At 40.7% G+C, this 12,524-nt stretch overlaps 1 protein-coding gene across 2 annotated transcripts in view; it reads right to left on the minus strand.

The window, feature by feature from the left end:
- Window positions 1-324: 324 nt before the first annotated feature.
- Window positions 325-12,524, minus strand: part of LOC127581814 (PR domain zinc finger protein 1-like) — a 49,020-nt gene continuing 36,820 nt past the window's right edge. For both annotated transcript variants that reach the window (XM_052036557.1, XM_052036558.1), the window contains 3 exons: window positions 8,995-10,043; window positions 6,100-6,228; window positions 325-5,224 (listed from right to left, as the gene is read on the minus strand). In XM_052036557.1, coding sequence (XP_051892517.1) covers window positions 4,667-5,224; window positions 6,100-6,228; window positions 8,995-10,043 — 1,736 coding nt within the window. In that variant the 3' untranslated portion in view covers window positions 325-4,666. The remainder of the gene's footprint in view (window positions 5,225-6,099; window positions 6,229-8,994; window positions 10,044-12,524) is intronic.

The following is a 12,524-nucleotide window of genomic DNA, read 5'->3' on the forward strand; positions in this document are numbered from 1 at the left end:
TTCCAAGTGCATCATTGAAGGAGTATTGCACAACTGGAAATGTCAACCTTTACGTGAAGTAAAGTTGAATACTTCTACCTGGTATCCTGGCTGACGTTTATCAGGCAGTCCACCCTAACAAGCTGATGGATGTATATGTGGATTCAGGTCTCCAATAGGAACCAGTACTTTTGAGAGAGGGAAGAAAAATTAACAGAGGATGGGATAAAGGCAATATTACTTCACTTCATGGAGGTATAGAAAAGAACAAGTTTAATTTAAGTCACAACTACATATAATCACAAGAGAAATTAAACATAAATAAAGTATAAACCACATGTAAACATAAGTCTGTAAAAAGTATTTTTGTACAAAAACACCTCTGCTGATACACAAAATATATGAAGTTGTCCAGAAAAAAATGAATTATCAGTAACTTTGGTGCAAATATGTAGATCAGTCTCAAAGTAACATTTCTGACTTGCTGGTTAAGTCAAAAGACGTAGAAAATTTCATCTGAGTAAAGCCTGATTTCTACCAATCAGTCCCAGATATGTACACAGCAACATTTGGATTTCATTGAGGGGAAGAGACAGAGGTGCAGTGACTCAGTGCAAACTACTTCATTTCAATAGCCATTGTTTCCTTTTTTTAATGCATATATAAAATTGACAGACAATCAATCTTGTATGTGACTTTGGTGTCAATTATTTCTTTCAATGGGGAAATAATCTCTGAGTTCCTGTATTCTAAAGTGAAAATGTTACTCATGTTTCTTCTCTGGCTACCGTGGATATTTTTTGTCACTCATTCTAATCAAGTGAGTCAGACCATGAATTTAAAGACAGGGTGACTGAATTTAGCAAAATAAAGCTTTCAGAACAAAATGCAACAGTTTATGTGCCTAGCCTGTTGTTTCTTGATAACTGCAAAAATGTTTGGAGCGGGGTCATCACAGAGTAGAAATTACCAAGGGTGCAAGCAGCATGCATCTATTAAGTTTGCTGTTCTTGTTTTTACTGCAAAATAGGAAATCTTTCATTCCCTAAAGGCAGAGAATTAAAACTTTTTGAATTGTGATTGAATTTAGTAAAAAAAGGTTTCAAACCAAAAACTGCCACAGATTATGTTAACTTGCAACAGAGTCTGCACCTGGACAGAAAACGTTCACAAGAAATGTTCTACAAAGCAAAGGACAGGTTGGGAATCAGACTATGGCTGAACTATTTCATTCTGTCCGAAACTCTAGTCCTCACAATCCCTCGGCACAATATGTAGGATCTTGTTGGTCTCCTTTGTGCTGCTGGATTGACCAAACAGAAGGTCAATGTGTCTGGTCTGTCAATGGTGAAATCAAGTGAGCCTCACTTCACATATAGGAATTTTTCAACTTTAAAGAATCTTTGTTAAAACAGAGTCATATCAGCTGCTGGATTGACCAAACAGAAGGGCAAGAAAAAAAATCACTCTGTTTCGATTTGTGAATGGTTTTCAGTCTCTAGATACTTGTGACTGTACCTTTTAACATTCACCGATAGCGTCCTTCTAGACCCTAAAGAAAAGGCTGACAATTGGACAATTGTTGATATTTGTTATTGTCTACCTGCATTTGTCCAAGTACGTGTTTGTTCTTGTGTGTGTGTGTGTGTGCGTGCGTGCGTGCGTGCGTGCGTGTGCCAGTGTGAGAGGCCGTGTGTGAGCATGACAAAAAAGGCTAGAGTTGTCTCCTAGTGAGTGCAAGTCCTGAGTATAAATGAGTCTGAGGGCAGTTGTGAGAAAGCATATTTGAGAGAGTGAGTACCAGTGCACATGGAAGAGTGTGAGCAAAAAGTACAAGATCATGCATGTATTCCTGTGAATGAGAGCAAAACTATTTGTGCATGCTTGGTGTGTCAATGGTGAAATCAAGTGAGCCTCACTTCACATATAGGGGTTTTTCAGCTTCTCTTCCCCTTTGTACAAATTACCCCATCCTGAGAATTTGTATAATTTTCTTCAAAGCCCTTGGACTGAGATCATTCAAGACTCGATCTTAATCTTGATCTTGATCTTGATGCAGCAGTTAATATGGAACTCTGAAATGGGTCCAGTGAATCAATGTGTCTACATGTTCAGCTCAACTTTAACTTGTGTGGAAGCACATTTCATGGTGTTTTGGAATGCTGGCTAAAAGTTGAGGAACAACAGGAAATATTTAAATGAAGTCACTGCACCTCTAATGAAGAAATACAGCAAAAGCAAAAGTAATTCAAGAGAGCCCAGTTAAGGGAAACTACCAGCTTTTTGCTTTGCATGGAAGCAGGGCTTTCATTTTTAGCATAGAAACACTAAATACAAGGGTCTTTAATTAAAACCATGGAATTCAGTGTAGCTTTGGGCAGGAGCTACAGAAACCACAGTAGCCATGGATACCTCTGAAATAAGGGAAATTGGAGAAATATTTTAATAACCATGAAGTCCATGGTAACAGTGGAAGCAATGGACATCTTAGAGTGTCATACAAGAAAAGCCAGAGTGCATATTTCTTCTTGCCTTTAGAAACAAAAGGCAAATTCAGTCATAAATGGCCATTCAGTTTAATTGGACCAATGTGGTGCAAGTTGGCAATGCTTGTGGTTTCCACTGCTGCAGTTAACTGGGCTTTTTAGACAACACCAAAGATATTCAAATCCAAATTCAGTGTAAATGATGAAAGATAAATCATGTTCACAAAGCAACAGATTAAACTGACAAATGGAATCTTTCCAGCCTTTCTATTCCCAGTGTATGACTATCTCATGTTGTTAGAAAGTTTCTACGTTTCACTGGTTATTCATTCACTAATACCAAGCCATTTTTTTCTGTTTTTATTTTCAGAAAGAATTTTACCCTGAGCAGCCTTTTACTAGTTATCTATTCATAATAAATGACAACTCACTCAAATACATACTTTCTATTTGAACGCTCTAAGACTTGCTTAAATCACATCCTTGCCAAGTCTAACCCTCAAGGGTGTCTTTTTGGTATTTTTATGACTCGTCTAATTGATCCTTCTGCATACATACACCCACCACTTCCATCCCACCCTACTCCAGTTTGGCAATCTCCAAGCGATACAACTGCACGTATGTTCTGTTCATTCCTTTTTTTGCTTCTGAATCAACTTCAATGTGACATCATTCAGCCAGTAATAAAGTATTTCAGATTTGTGCAAGTCCTTGCTTAGCTGTTAGATGGCAACAGCAGGTTGTGCCACTGGAGGATTTTGCCATTGGAAGAGATGCTTCCTCAGCCCTCAGTCTTATAGTAACCCACTTCAGAGGCAGTCAGCTCCACTACTGGTGCTTGTTCCAGTGCACTCTCCATAAGCATGCAGGCTGATCCTGCACTAACCAATGTTAACACCAGTATTGTACATCTATGAGCCAAGGTCAGGTTTATTTAGTTGCTCTGAATGGAAGATGTACGGCGAGAGGAACCTTTACATCAATTCCAGCCAACTGAAGGAGTGTGGCTATTATATTAGGGAGGGGCAGCATTGTGGACCACCAATAGGGCAGAAAGCTTTAAAGTTGAGAGAGGTATGTCTTTATTTTACTCTTGATCCCTGAACTGCTATTTACATCTGAACAAAAGAGTGGAAGAAAATTGCTGGGAAGTATTTCAGGAAAATACAGACAAAGAAGAGCCAGTTCACAAGGACTGGAGGGTGAAGGAGTGCTGCCTTACCTCTACCTTAAAAACCCCTATCTTCCATTCCATCCCACCACATTCAGAACATATATAGTAAACCCTGAGCTCTCTGTCCCAGAGATCCATTGAGGAGGTGCCATCTTCCACATTCCTAACTCCCAAAAGACAGCAAAGGTCACCTTCCCAGACAAACTTCAGGGGTTCAGCTTTTGGGATTGTATGTGTGCAAGTTTCTGGTTGGATTCAATTGTCCACCTTTATATAAGATTTGATCTTGCCAGCCCTAACAACGTGTCACACCTGATTGTCTCTACATAATCTTACACAAACAAAATGCAGAATCTGATTACTTCAAAGTCACCAACATGGATGTCAAGGATTAAGAACAACTTGTCATTACTGTGTCCATTTGCAGGAAGACATTTTAAATAGTTAAATTATTTTCTCATCGGTCATACTGTAGATATCAGTCAATCCCCATATTTTTGTCATTGTGAACTTTATTTAAAAAAAGAGAATGTTCTGTTTCTTAATAAATAAGATATAGGCCTTAGAAGAATAAACTCATATCCGAATGTCTCTTAACTGATAAAAAATATATACCATTTTCTGTTGCATAAATATATCTAACACACCCTGAGAAAGCACGGAAAGCACAACTGGTTATCACGGCAACGGCTGGGTCTGTACATCACCCATACCCAGGAATGGCCATGTGTTAGGGGACTTCTTTTTTGGTCTGACTGAATACGAACTCATAAGGAATGCAAGAATCAATTAACAATTTGTCAGATCACATAACAGAGACCACTCCCTCTGGGAAGAACAAACAAAACGCACAGGAAAGAGTTTGGAAATAGTCTGAGTCCACATTTGTTTTCTTTTCTAGGTTCAATTTGTTCAACATTATAAATTTTCCTTCTAGTTTGTCCAAACACCTTCCTCTCATAATGTACCGTATTTGGTGATGAGTTCATTGAATTAGTCCCAACACATGATAATGATTGTTACACAATTATAGACTGGCTTCTTGCTTGACCCTGATGGGGAGCAGAGTTGCTGGACCATGGGGAAACTGCATTAGATTAGAAGTCTTGGCCCTTTCATTGAGGTCAGAGGGTGGATGATCGCCTCCATTGTTCTTGTAACATGCTGCTCTGAATTGGTCCTCTTTGTGGTCCTTGTCTAGGCCGTGGACTATAAGCCGCTCGGTTACCACCTCCATCTCTGCTACTGTGGCAGCGTTGTCAAATCTTTCTGCATTTTCACTAATGTCGAACCTATTGATTTCTTCATCAATCTTGAGGAGATCCTCCTTGGACCAGCTGGTCTCTGGCGCCATGCAGCAGTTGCCATTTAGGTGGATTTTCAGGCTGCATTGGTGGATGTAGCTCTTGGAACAGAGGTGACACTTGTGTGGCCGCTCCTTGCTGTGCAAGCGCCTGTGCAGCTTGAGGTGGACGAACTGGGTGAATTTAGCTGAGCATTGCTTACAGTGATATGGCCTCTCTCCAGAGTGCAGGCGAAGGTGGGTCTTCAGGTTACTGGTGCTACTGAAACGTTTGTGACACACCTGCCCAAGGAAAGAATGAAAAATAAGTCAGGGACTAATAAGGAACAAAGCTCTGCTGTGTTAAATTGAGTTTTATTCCCATCCCACTGAGTATGTGGATTAAACTTGGGGCTGATGTCAATGTTAGGCACTTCCTATTCTGCTTTCTGTTTGGATGTTATCTCTGATGTCCTGCATTTCATCAATATTCTTTTCTTTCTTTTCCTTTCCCCACAACCACCTCCAACCCCATCCCATCTGCTTCTCCTGAACCGTGGGTCCCCAGACACCAACTATGATCTGAAGCCTCATTCAAGTAAACCAGCCCACTGAGGGTCTCCGCAGTGAGAGGTAGCAACCAATACAGTTTTGCAAACAAAAAGCATGTTATGTTAACAACTTAGCAGTACACCAGGGAACTCTTTGGGTTTGATGCAGAGTAGTCAGTAATTCATAAAAAATTCTGGGTCCCTGACAGCATCCACGTGAAGCCCAGGTGAGCTGTGTGTCTGTGCACCCAACCTTAGGCTCCAATTGAGCATGACCCTGTGATATTGGCCTTGGCCAGTTAGAGCCTATGCCTGGAAAATCTCAGGATCGGTTCATTGGAAAAGTTCCCAGGTACTGTCAGCACTGGGGCCAGCCTGGACCCACTAAGTCTGGCCAGTTAGGCTGCTGATAATTTTGTTAGGATCATTTAAAGGCAGCCTTCCAAAAACAAAAGGACAAATTTCCACTCCATACTACCTCACCCGAGACAGCAGTGATGGCATTCAACTATGGAGTGTGTCACCACTGCACGTGATGCCTTTTGCAATTAAGGCCAGGAACTAAGGCTGACTCTCTTTTAATCACTTCAGTCTATTTCCCAATTTGCCCTGCATGAGCCTTCTTACCTGACACTGGTGAGGCTTTTCCCCAGTATGTACAAGGTAATGCTTCTGGAGATGGGCCAGTTGTGTGAACGTCTTACTGCAAGTGTGGCAGGAAAAAGGTCTCTCTCCACTGTGGACCCTCAAATGCACCTGCAAGGAAAGGAATGGAGTTACATCATAGGCTGCTGGAGGCAGGGTCCTATGTTCCATCAAAATTTCACTGGTAATAGTTACACCAGATATTAACTGTCTTTAATGAGGGGTGACTCATTCTTTTAAGATTTCCTTTACGTCATAGGCTGAGGCTTGTAAACTAGCAACTCATTACCAAAAAGGTACGTGGCATATGCCACATAAAGGAAAGAAAGAAATGCATGATAAAAGCACTTCTCACAAATTCTGGAGATCTGTAGCCAATTAATCGTTTGTAAAGTGTAGTCCCAATTACGAAGTAGGAAATACAGCAGCTAATTTGTACACAGCAAGTTTTCAAAATCAGCAACATTGTAATGACCAGTTTATCTTAATTTAGAGATTATGGTTGAGGACATTGACCAGGACACCCTGAACAACACCTTGCTCTTCCTTAAAGTAGCTTTGTGAGATCTTTTACATCCACCAGAATCGGCAGATGGGGTCTCAGGTAAGTGTCCAGAGAAGTGTGCGACACTCCCTCAGTGACGTACTGGAGTGTCAGGCTGGAATATACAATCAATTGTTTGGAATGGAGCTCGAACCCAAGACTTTGTGGCTCCGAGGTGAGTGTGCCACCCATTGAACCAGTGAAGGCACATTCTCCACCTCCACATCAAAAGGAACACTCCAATAGTTAAGTTGTTCTCAGTATCTGTTACTTATTTTGCTCATCAGTGAAACAATTTACTTGATGACTCAGGAGCAAGAACTTTTAAATTTTAGGTCAGTTTGACAAGTTAAGACAAGTCTCTTCCAGACCAGATTGCTCCAGGCACATTGCATCAGAAAGCATTGCTGCATTTCATGTTTTTTCTTCATCAATAAAAGATACAATCAATAACCTTTGAATATAGAGGAGCAGAGCTAATGACATAATAATGTTTTTTTTAACCGAAGAAATATCAGTCCAGTTTTTTTTGAAGTTTTTGCTTTGCTTTTGTTTATTATTAATTTTTTTAAATTTGGGGGTTCTCTTTTCATATAATTAAATTTCTTTTCAAATTTTTTTTGTATCATGCTCACTTAGTAAGAGATTGGGAGGTTCAGATTATATATTTTATTCCCTGTGAGTGTATATATTAACTGTTATTATTGATATCCTGATCTCTTCGCACCATATGTATAATCACTAATCTTATGTATATTAATTTGAAATTAATTTGAAATTCAGTAAAAAGATTGAAAAGAAAATATACAAGCAAGGCAAACTTTTAATAATTCATTTTGTGTCAGGTGGGCACCGTTGGGAAGGCCAGTATTTAATGCCCTTTTCCACTAGAAAATGGTGATGGGCTGCCTTCTTCTACCATTAATCTTTGTAATGGTTTGATGCCTGGTTGGCCAGTTCAGGGGATAGTTCAGAATCAACCACAATGCTGTGGCAGTGGAATCCCACTTCAGCCCAAATTGGGGAAGGAGAGCAGACTTGCTTCCCTCATGATACAGGCATCATGTTTAGAAAACACAAAAGTTTTATGGCCACTTTTACAGATAGCAGGTTTTTGAAAACTAACTTTTATTTACTTGGAACTGTTTGATCTTTAAGTCAAAGGATGAACAAACCTACTAACACCAAATTCCGTCCAATAATGATGAGGCCTTTGATTTGGTTATAAGGACTATGTTGGGTTGATTATGGACCAGCTTCACCAATAATTTTATCGAGGCACACCAGATAATTCGACATCAATTTTACCTCAGTGCTTTAGATTACCCTAAACTCTGCATTACTCCAATATTAAGCAAAGAAAGAGATTCTAATCCCTTTACACGTGCTTTCATCTTGTACTATCAATCCTTTTGTCATCTAATCTCATCTAGTTTCACACTGTCACAGACCAATCCATTATGTTCACTCCTTTTCTCCACTCTACCTCTGCATCTTAAAATGTATTTTATCCATAACTATTGCCTATTACAATGATGCATCAGTGATCTGAACCATTAATTTAGCTTCTCTTTCCACAGATGTTGCTTGACCTTCTGAGTATTTCCAACACTTTCTGTTTTTTTTTCCTCAGGTTGCTATTATATCTATTTTTTTTATATTATAAGAGGTACCAGCATTCTGTTCACAACAATTTCATTTTGTGGGGGAACATGAACAAAAGAAGCAGGAGTGTGCTATTCTACCCCTCATGCCCACACATTCACGGCAATCTTTTACCTCAGGGTTGCTTTCTGCACTAATCCCTTTTTCCTTGATTCCCCAATATCTAAAACCAATCAATCGATTGCCTTCTTGAATATGCTCAGTGATTGAGATGCCACAACCCCATTGGGTAGAGAATTCCAAAAATTCAGTATTCTGGGTGAAGAAATCTCTCCTCATTTCACCTGGCTGGCCAATCCCTTATCTTAAAAGTGGCCCCTGGGACCCAGCCAGGGGAATCGTCAACCCCCATCTACCCTGTCAAGCCCCATAAGAACTTTGTACATTTCAATGGAGAAGCAATCTATCGTTCTTAAATATCACCAGGAAATCCCCACAGTTTTTGAGGGCATTTAAGTGCATTTTCCACAAATAATTCCTTTCTTAAAAGAGGGAAAGGGGAAACAACACCGATCACAGAAGGAGTTATGTGCTTCTGCATATCCTACCCATGTTAGCAGTGAGGAAATACATGGGAGCTTTAATGCAAAGAGTACTCTGGGCTTGAGTGCAAGCCTGTGCATGTTAATGCAAGCTTTACTTGTAGAAAAACTGTAAACAATACGTACTTTTAGGTTAGATAGTTGACCGAAGGTCTTAGAACACACGTTGCACTCGTACTTGATCTTCCCATTTTGTTTCTTTAGTGGATAGGGAAGTGACTTATAACCAGGGAAGTCTGCGGGAGAGGTCTTTGGTTTGCTCAGATTCATTGCCTCTTCACTCCCTGGGACCCATGAGGTAGCTTTCAGCTGCATTGACAGTTCAGAGTTTATTGAGGTACCTGAAGTTGGTGGCTGGGTGAGAGGCATTTCCTTCAGGCCCACTCCTGGAGCCATGGGTGAGAAGGCGCTGGTGGGAGCGGGGATAAGAACCCCTCTTGGCTGCTCTGGAATGTGACACTTTTGGCCTTCTTCTGTAGGCAACATGACAGGCAACACAGTCCGATTCATCATGGGATAAGAGAGGCAGTCTCCTGATGCAAAACCACCACAAACTGGGGGCATTCTGCCAAACAGGCTGAGGTTGTTCATGTTGTTCAAAGTGGCTGGACTGCTGAGTGGGTGAAGGCCATTGAATCCAGGTGAATAGTTGGGTAATACAAATCTAGCATAGTGAGGAGACAGAGTGCTGTATGGATACATGTATTGATGCTGGAGGTGGCCTGAAGGTGAATACATTGGGTAGGAGACCAAGCCCTCGGCGTGGCTATGATGTCCATTCATTGGTAGAGGGAGTTTATTGGGAGGTGAGGTAGTCAAGCTGGGAGACAGAATGCGAGGGGTTTGTTGAATTACAGAACTTTTGGATCTTTGGTTTGAACTGTTTCTGTCCAGTGGTCTTTCATCATCCTTAACATCATTGATCTTTGAACCATTTTTGTCTGACACAGATCTGTTCACATCATCTGGGTAAAGCTTTTTACTGAAGTCCATTATTTGGTTGTCTGGAGTGATGGGCGGGGTATCTCTTTCGATCACCTCCACATCCACTTTCTCTTCCTCATTCTTTGTGTTGTTAGCATTTGGTTTTTGGCCTTCTTGAATGTCTTCTTGGCTCTGAGGTAGCTGCCCAGTGTATGCAGGCACCAGATCCTTGTATCCCTTGAGATTTTGTTCTAGAAAGACAAACCGGATAGTTAATCAGGGGAAGGATGAAGAAAAACATCGCTGAGTAATGGAGCGAGGTGGAATGATGAGCCACGACACACAGTATAAGATACCAGCAAGATTGAGGCAATGTGTTGAGGAGAAGAGGTATTAAAGATGTAATAATTTAGCGAAATTGTGCTCTAGTTGTGGGCTAATGGCTAACATAGAAAATCATGGCTTTCTTTGCCATACCAATCTAGCCAACACTTCACAACAGTGTACAAAATGAGCCATCATACTGAGGCTTAAGTGGATATAATAGATTTTTTGACTGTATTGTGAGGAACTGCAGGAAATTCATCCTCATGTCCAGACAAAACTTATCTCTGAACAAAAAACACCAAGAACAGATTTATGTTACCTCATTGCTATTGTGGGGTCCTACTATGCACAAAGATGTCTGCTGTGTTTCCAACAATAAAACAGTGTATTCACTTGAAAAAGAGATATCAGACCATGAAATGTGTTGCCACTCCAGGGGAAGAAGGTGTAATGAAAAAAAAAGAGGTCCTTAGATTTTTGGATTGTGCGGTAAATCAAATTTGAAGAACTTGAGGCTGTTTTTAACCTTGCTGGCTTCTTGCACTGTTGGACAACTTTCATTTGTGTTTCCCAGTGATTGAGAGGATTGACACAGGCCGAGAAGACACTAACATCAATAGCATGATTACAGAAACAAAACGGAAATAAGATAAAAATCACTCATGTTGAATCATTAAAGCATTTCCCCACATATGGAAGTTGATGTATAAAATTTCTACTGACTGTAATATATTTTGTCACCCTTGTTCATCAGAATATTTAAAAGCCACTTCACACTAGGTTGTCATCCAGGCCAACTGAGAAATACATGGATGGGGCTAGATTATTGAGCCAAACTCCAGAGGTGATTGAGAGGCAAGCCAGGAAGACTTGAATTAAGCCCAGCTCTTTCAGACAGGATGGGATTGAACAGTTGAGATGTTGGTGGGTTTGTTGCTGATTAGGCACATAACAAGTTCCAGTCATTGAACCCAGAGTTTAGCAAAACTACTGGAGTAAAAGTGCTTATACTAAAAAAATTAACCATGCTTTGATCTGTGACCAAAGATGAGTCTCCTGATAGGAGGCAAGACACACTGAACCAGAGCTTCCTCTTTCAATGGCCAAATCATTTCTGAAGAAACTTAGGTGGGCGGGGTCTTGGTGCAAGGGGCTGACTAACTGTGGAGAGATCACAGTCATTCTGAATTGTGCTGAATCATATAATGACACTGCATGGAATTAAGTGTCTGAAGCCAACGAATTTGGTGGCTAAGAAAGTATCAGGATTGTTTTACTACAGAAACATGGAAGGTGAGAAAGAAATCATATTTACTGCGTTATTGACTTTTAATTCCCCCATCCACTCCACTGACAGGAACACAATACAGTTTTTATTTAATATACATGGGTTCGAGGCATGATTTTAGTAAAGTGGCAAACCTTACAACATTGACTACACTTCAAAAGGCTCTTGATTGGTTGTATACCATTGTGAAGCATTTCCATAGCAACTTTCACAGTCTTTGGATGCAAGTTCTTTTTCCTGTTTGTTACTTTAACAAGTATACCATCCTGTTTACCATTATCATCATTGATGGAAAGTCATCTAAAGCCCATGTTTGCCCTTCACATCTCACACATGGGTTTAAACTGAAACTTTTTGATTTGGGCTCTTTCATTGCCCTCTCCTGCACTGTCATTGCACCATCCCTTGAATGCTGTGGCAAAGGACTGCCTCGTCAGCTTTTCGCTCCTCTTCCCCTTCCACCCAAACCATTTGCACCTCCCACAGATTGTCTGGTGGCTCCATGACCAGTGACCATGTGGCATCAACCAGTCATGTGTAGAATTCATTGCCATCGTGATCTCAGCACTTAGCACCCTTCTGATAGCTGCACTACACACCCAATATTGCAAAGCTCAGCCTCACAAATAAAACTGGGCTAATTTTATCCCACATTGTGAAGGGTGCAGATTCCTCAGCAGAGTAACTGGGTCACATCAATCACCCTTTCAGGCAACACATTCCCAATCATTAGATTGCTGCCTGATTTTTTGCCATTTATTTCTCCAATCTGTTTTAATGTCTGGTTACCACTCCTCCTGTCACCCAAACTGTCTCACTTTTTCTATACAAAAAACCAGCACACTTGGAGACACAAGAGATTGCAGATGCTGGAATCTGGAGCAACAAACAATCTGCTACAGGAACTCGAATTGTCGACAATTCCTTTCCTCCCACAGATGCTGCTTGACCCATTGAGTTCCTCCAGCAGATTGTTTGTTAAACCCGCATGTTTGCCTGGTTAAGGCTCCAATCTCATACTACACCCTCACATTCTCAAGCCAGCCTAATGACAATGCCCCTAAACAACAGACAAATAGATAGCTGAGACATCAGCTCCACATATTACCTATGAGCC

This window comes from Pristis pectinata, chromosome 22, assembly GCF_009764475.1.
Source record: "Pristis pectinata isolate sPriPec2 chromosome 22, sPriPec2.1.pri, whole genome shotgun sequence".
NCBI classification, from domain to species: Eukaryota; Metazoa; Chordata; class Chondrichthyes; order Rhinopristiformes; family Pristidae; genus Pristis; species Pristis pectinata.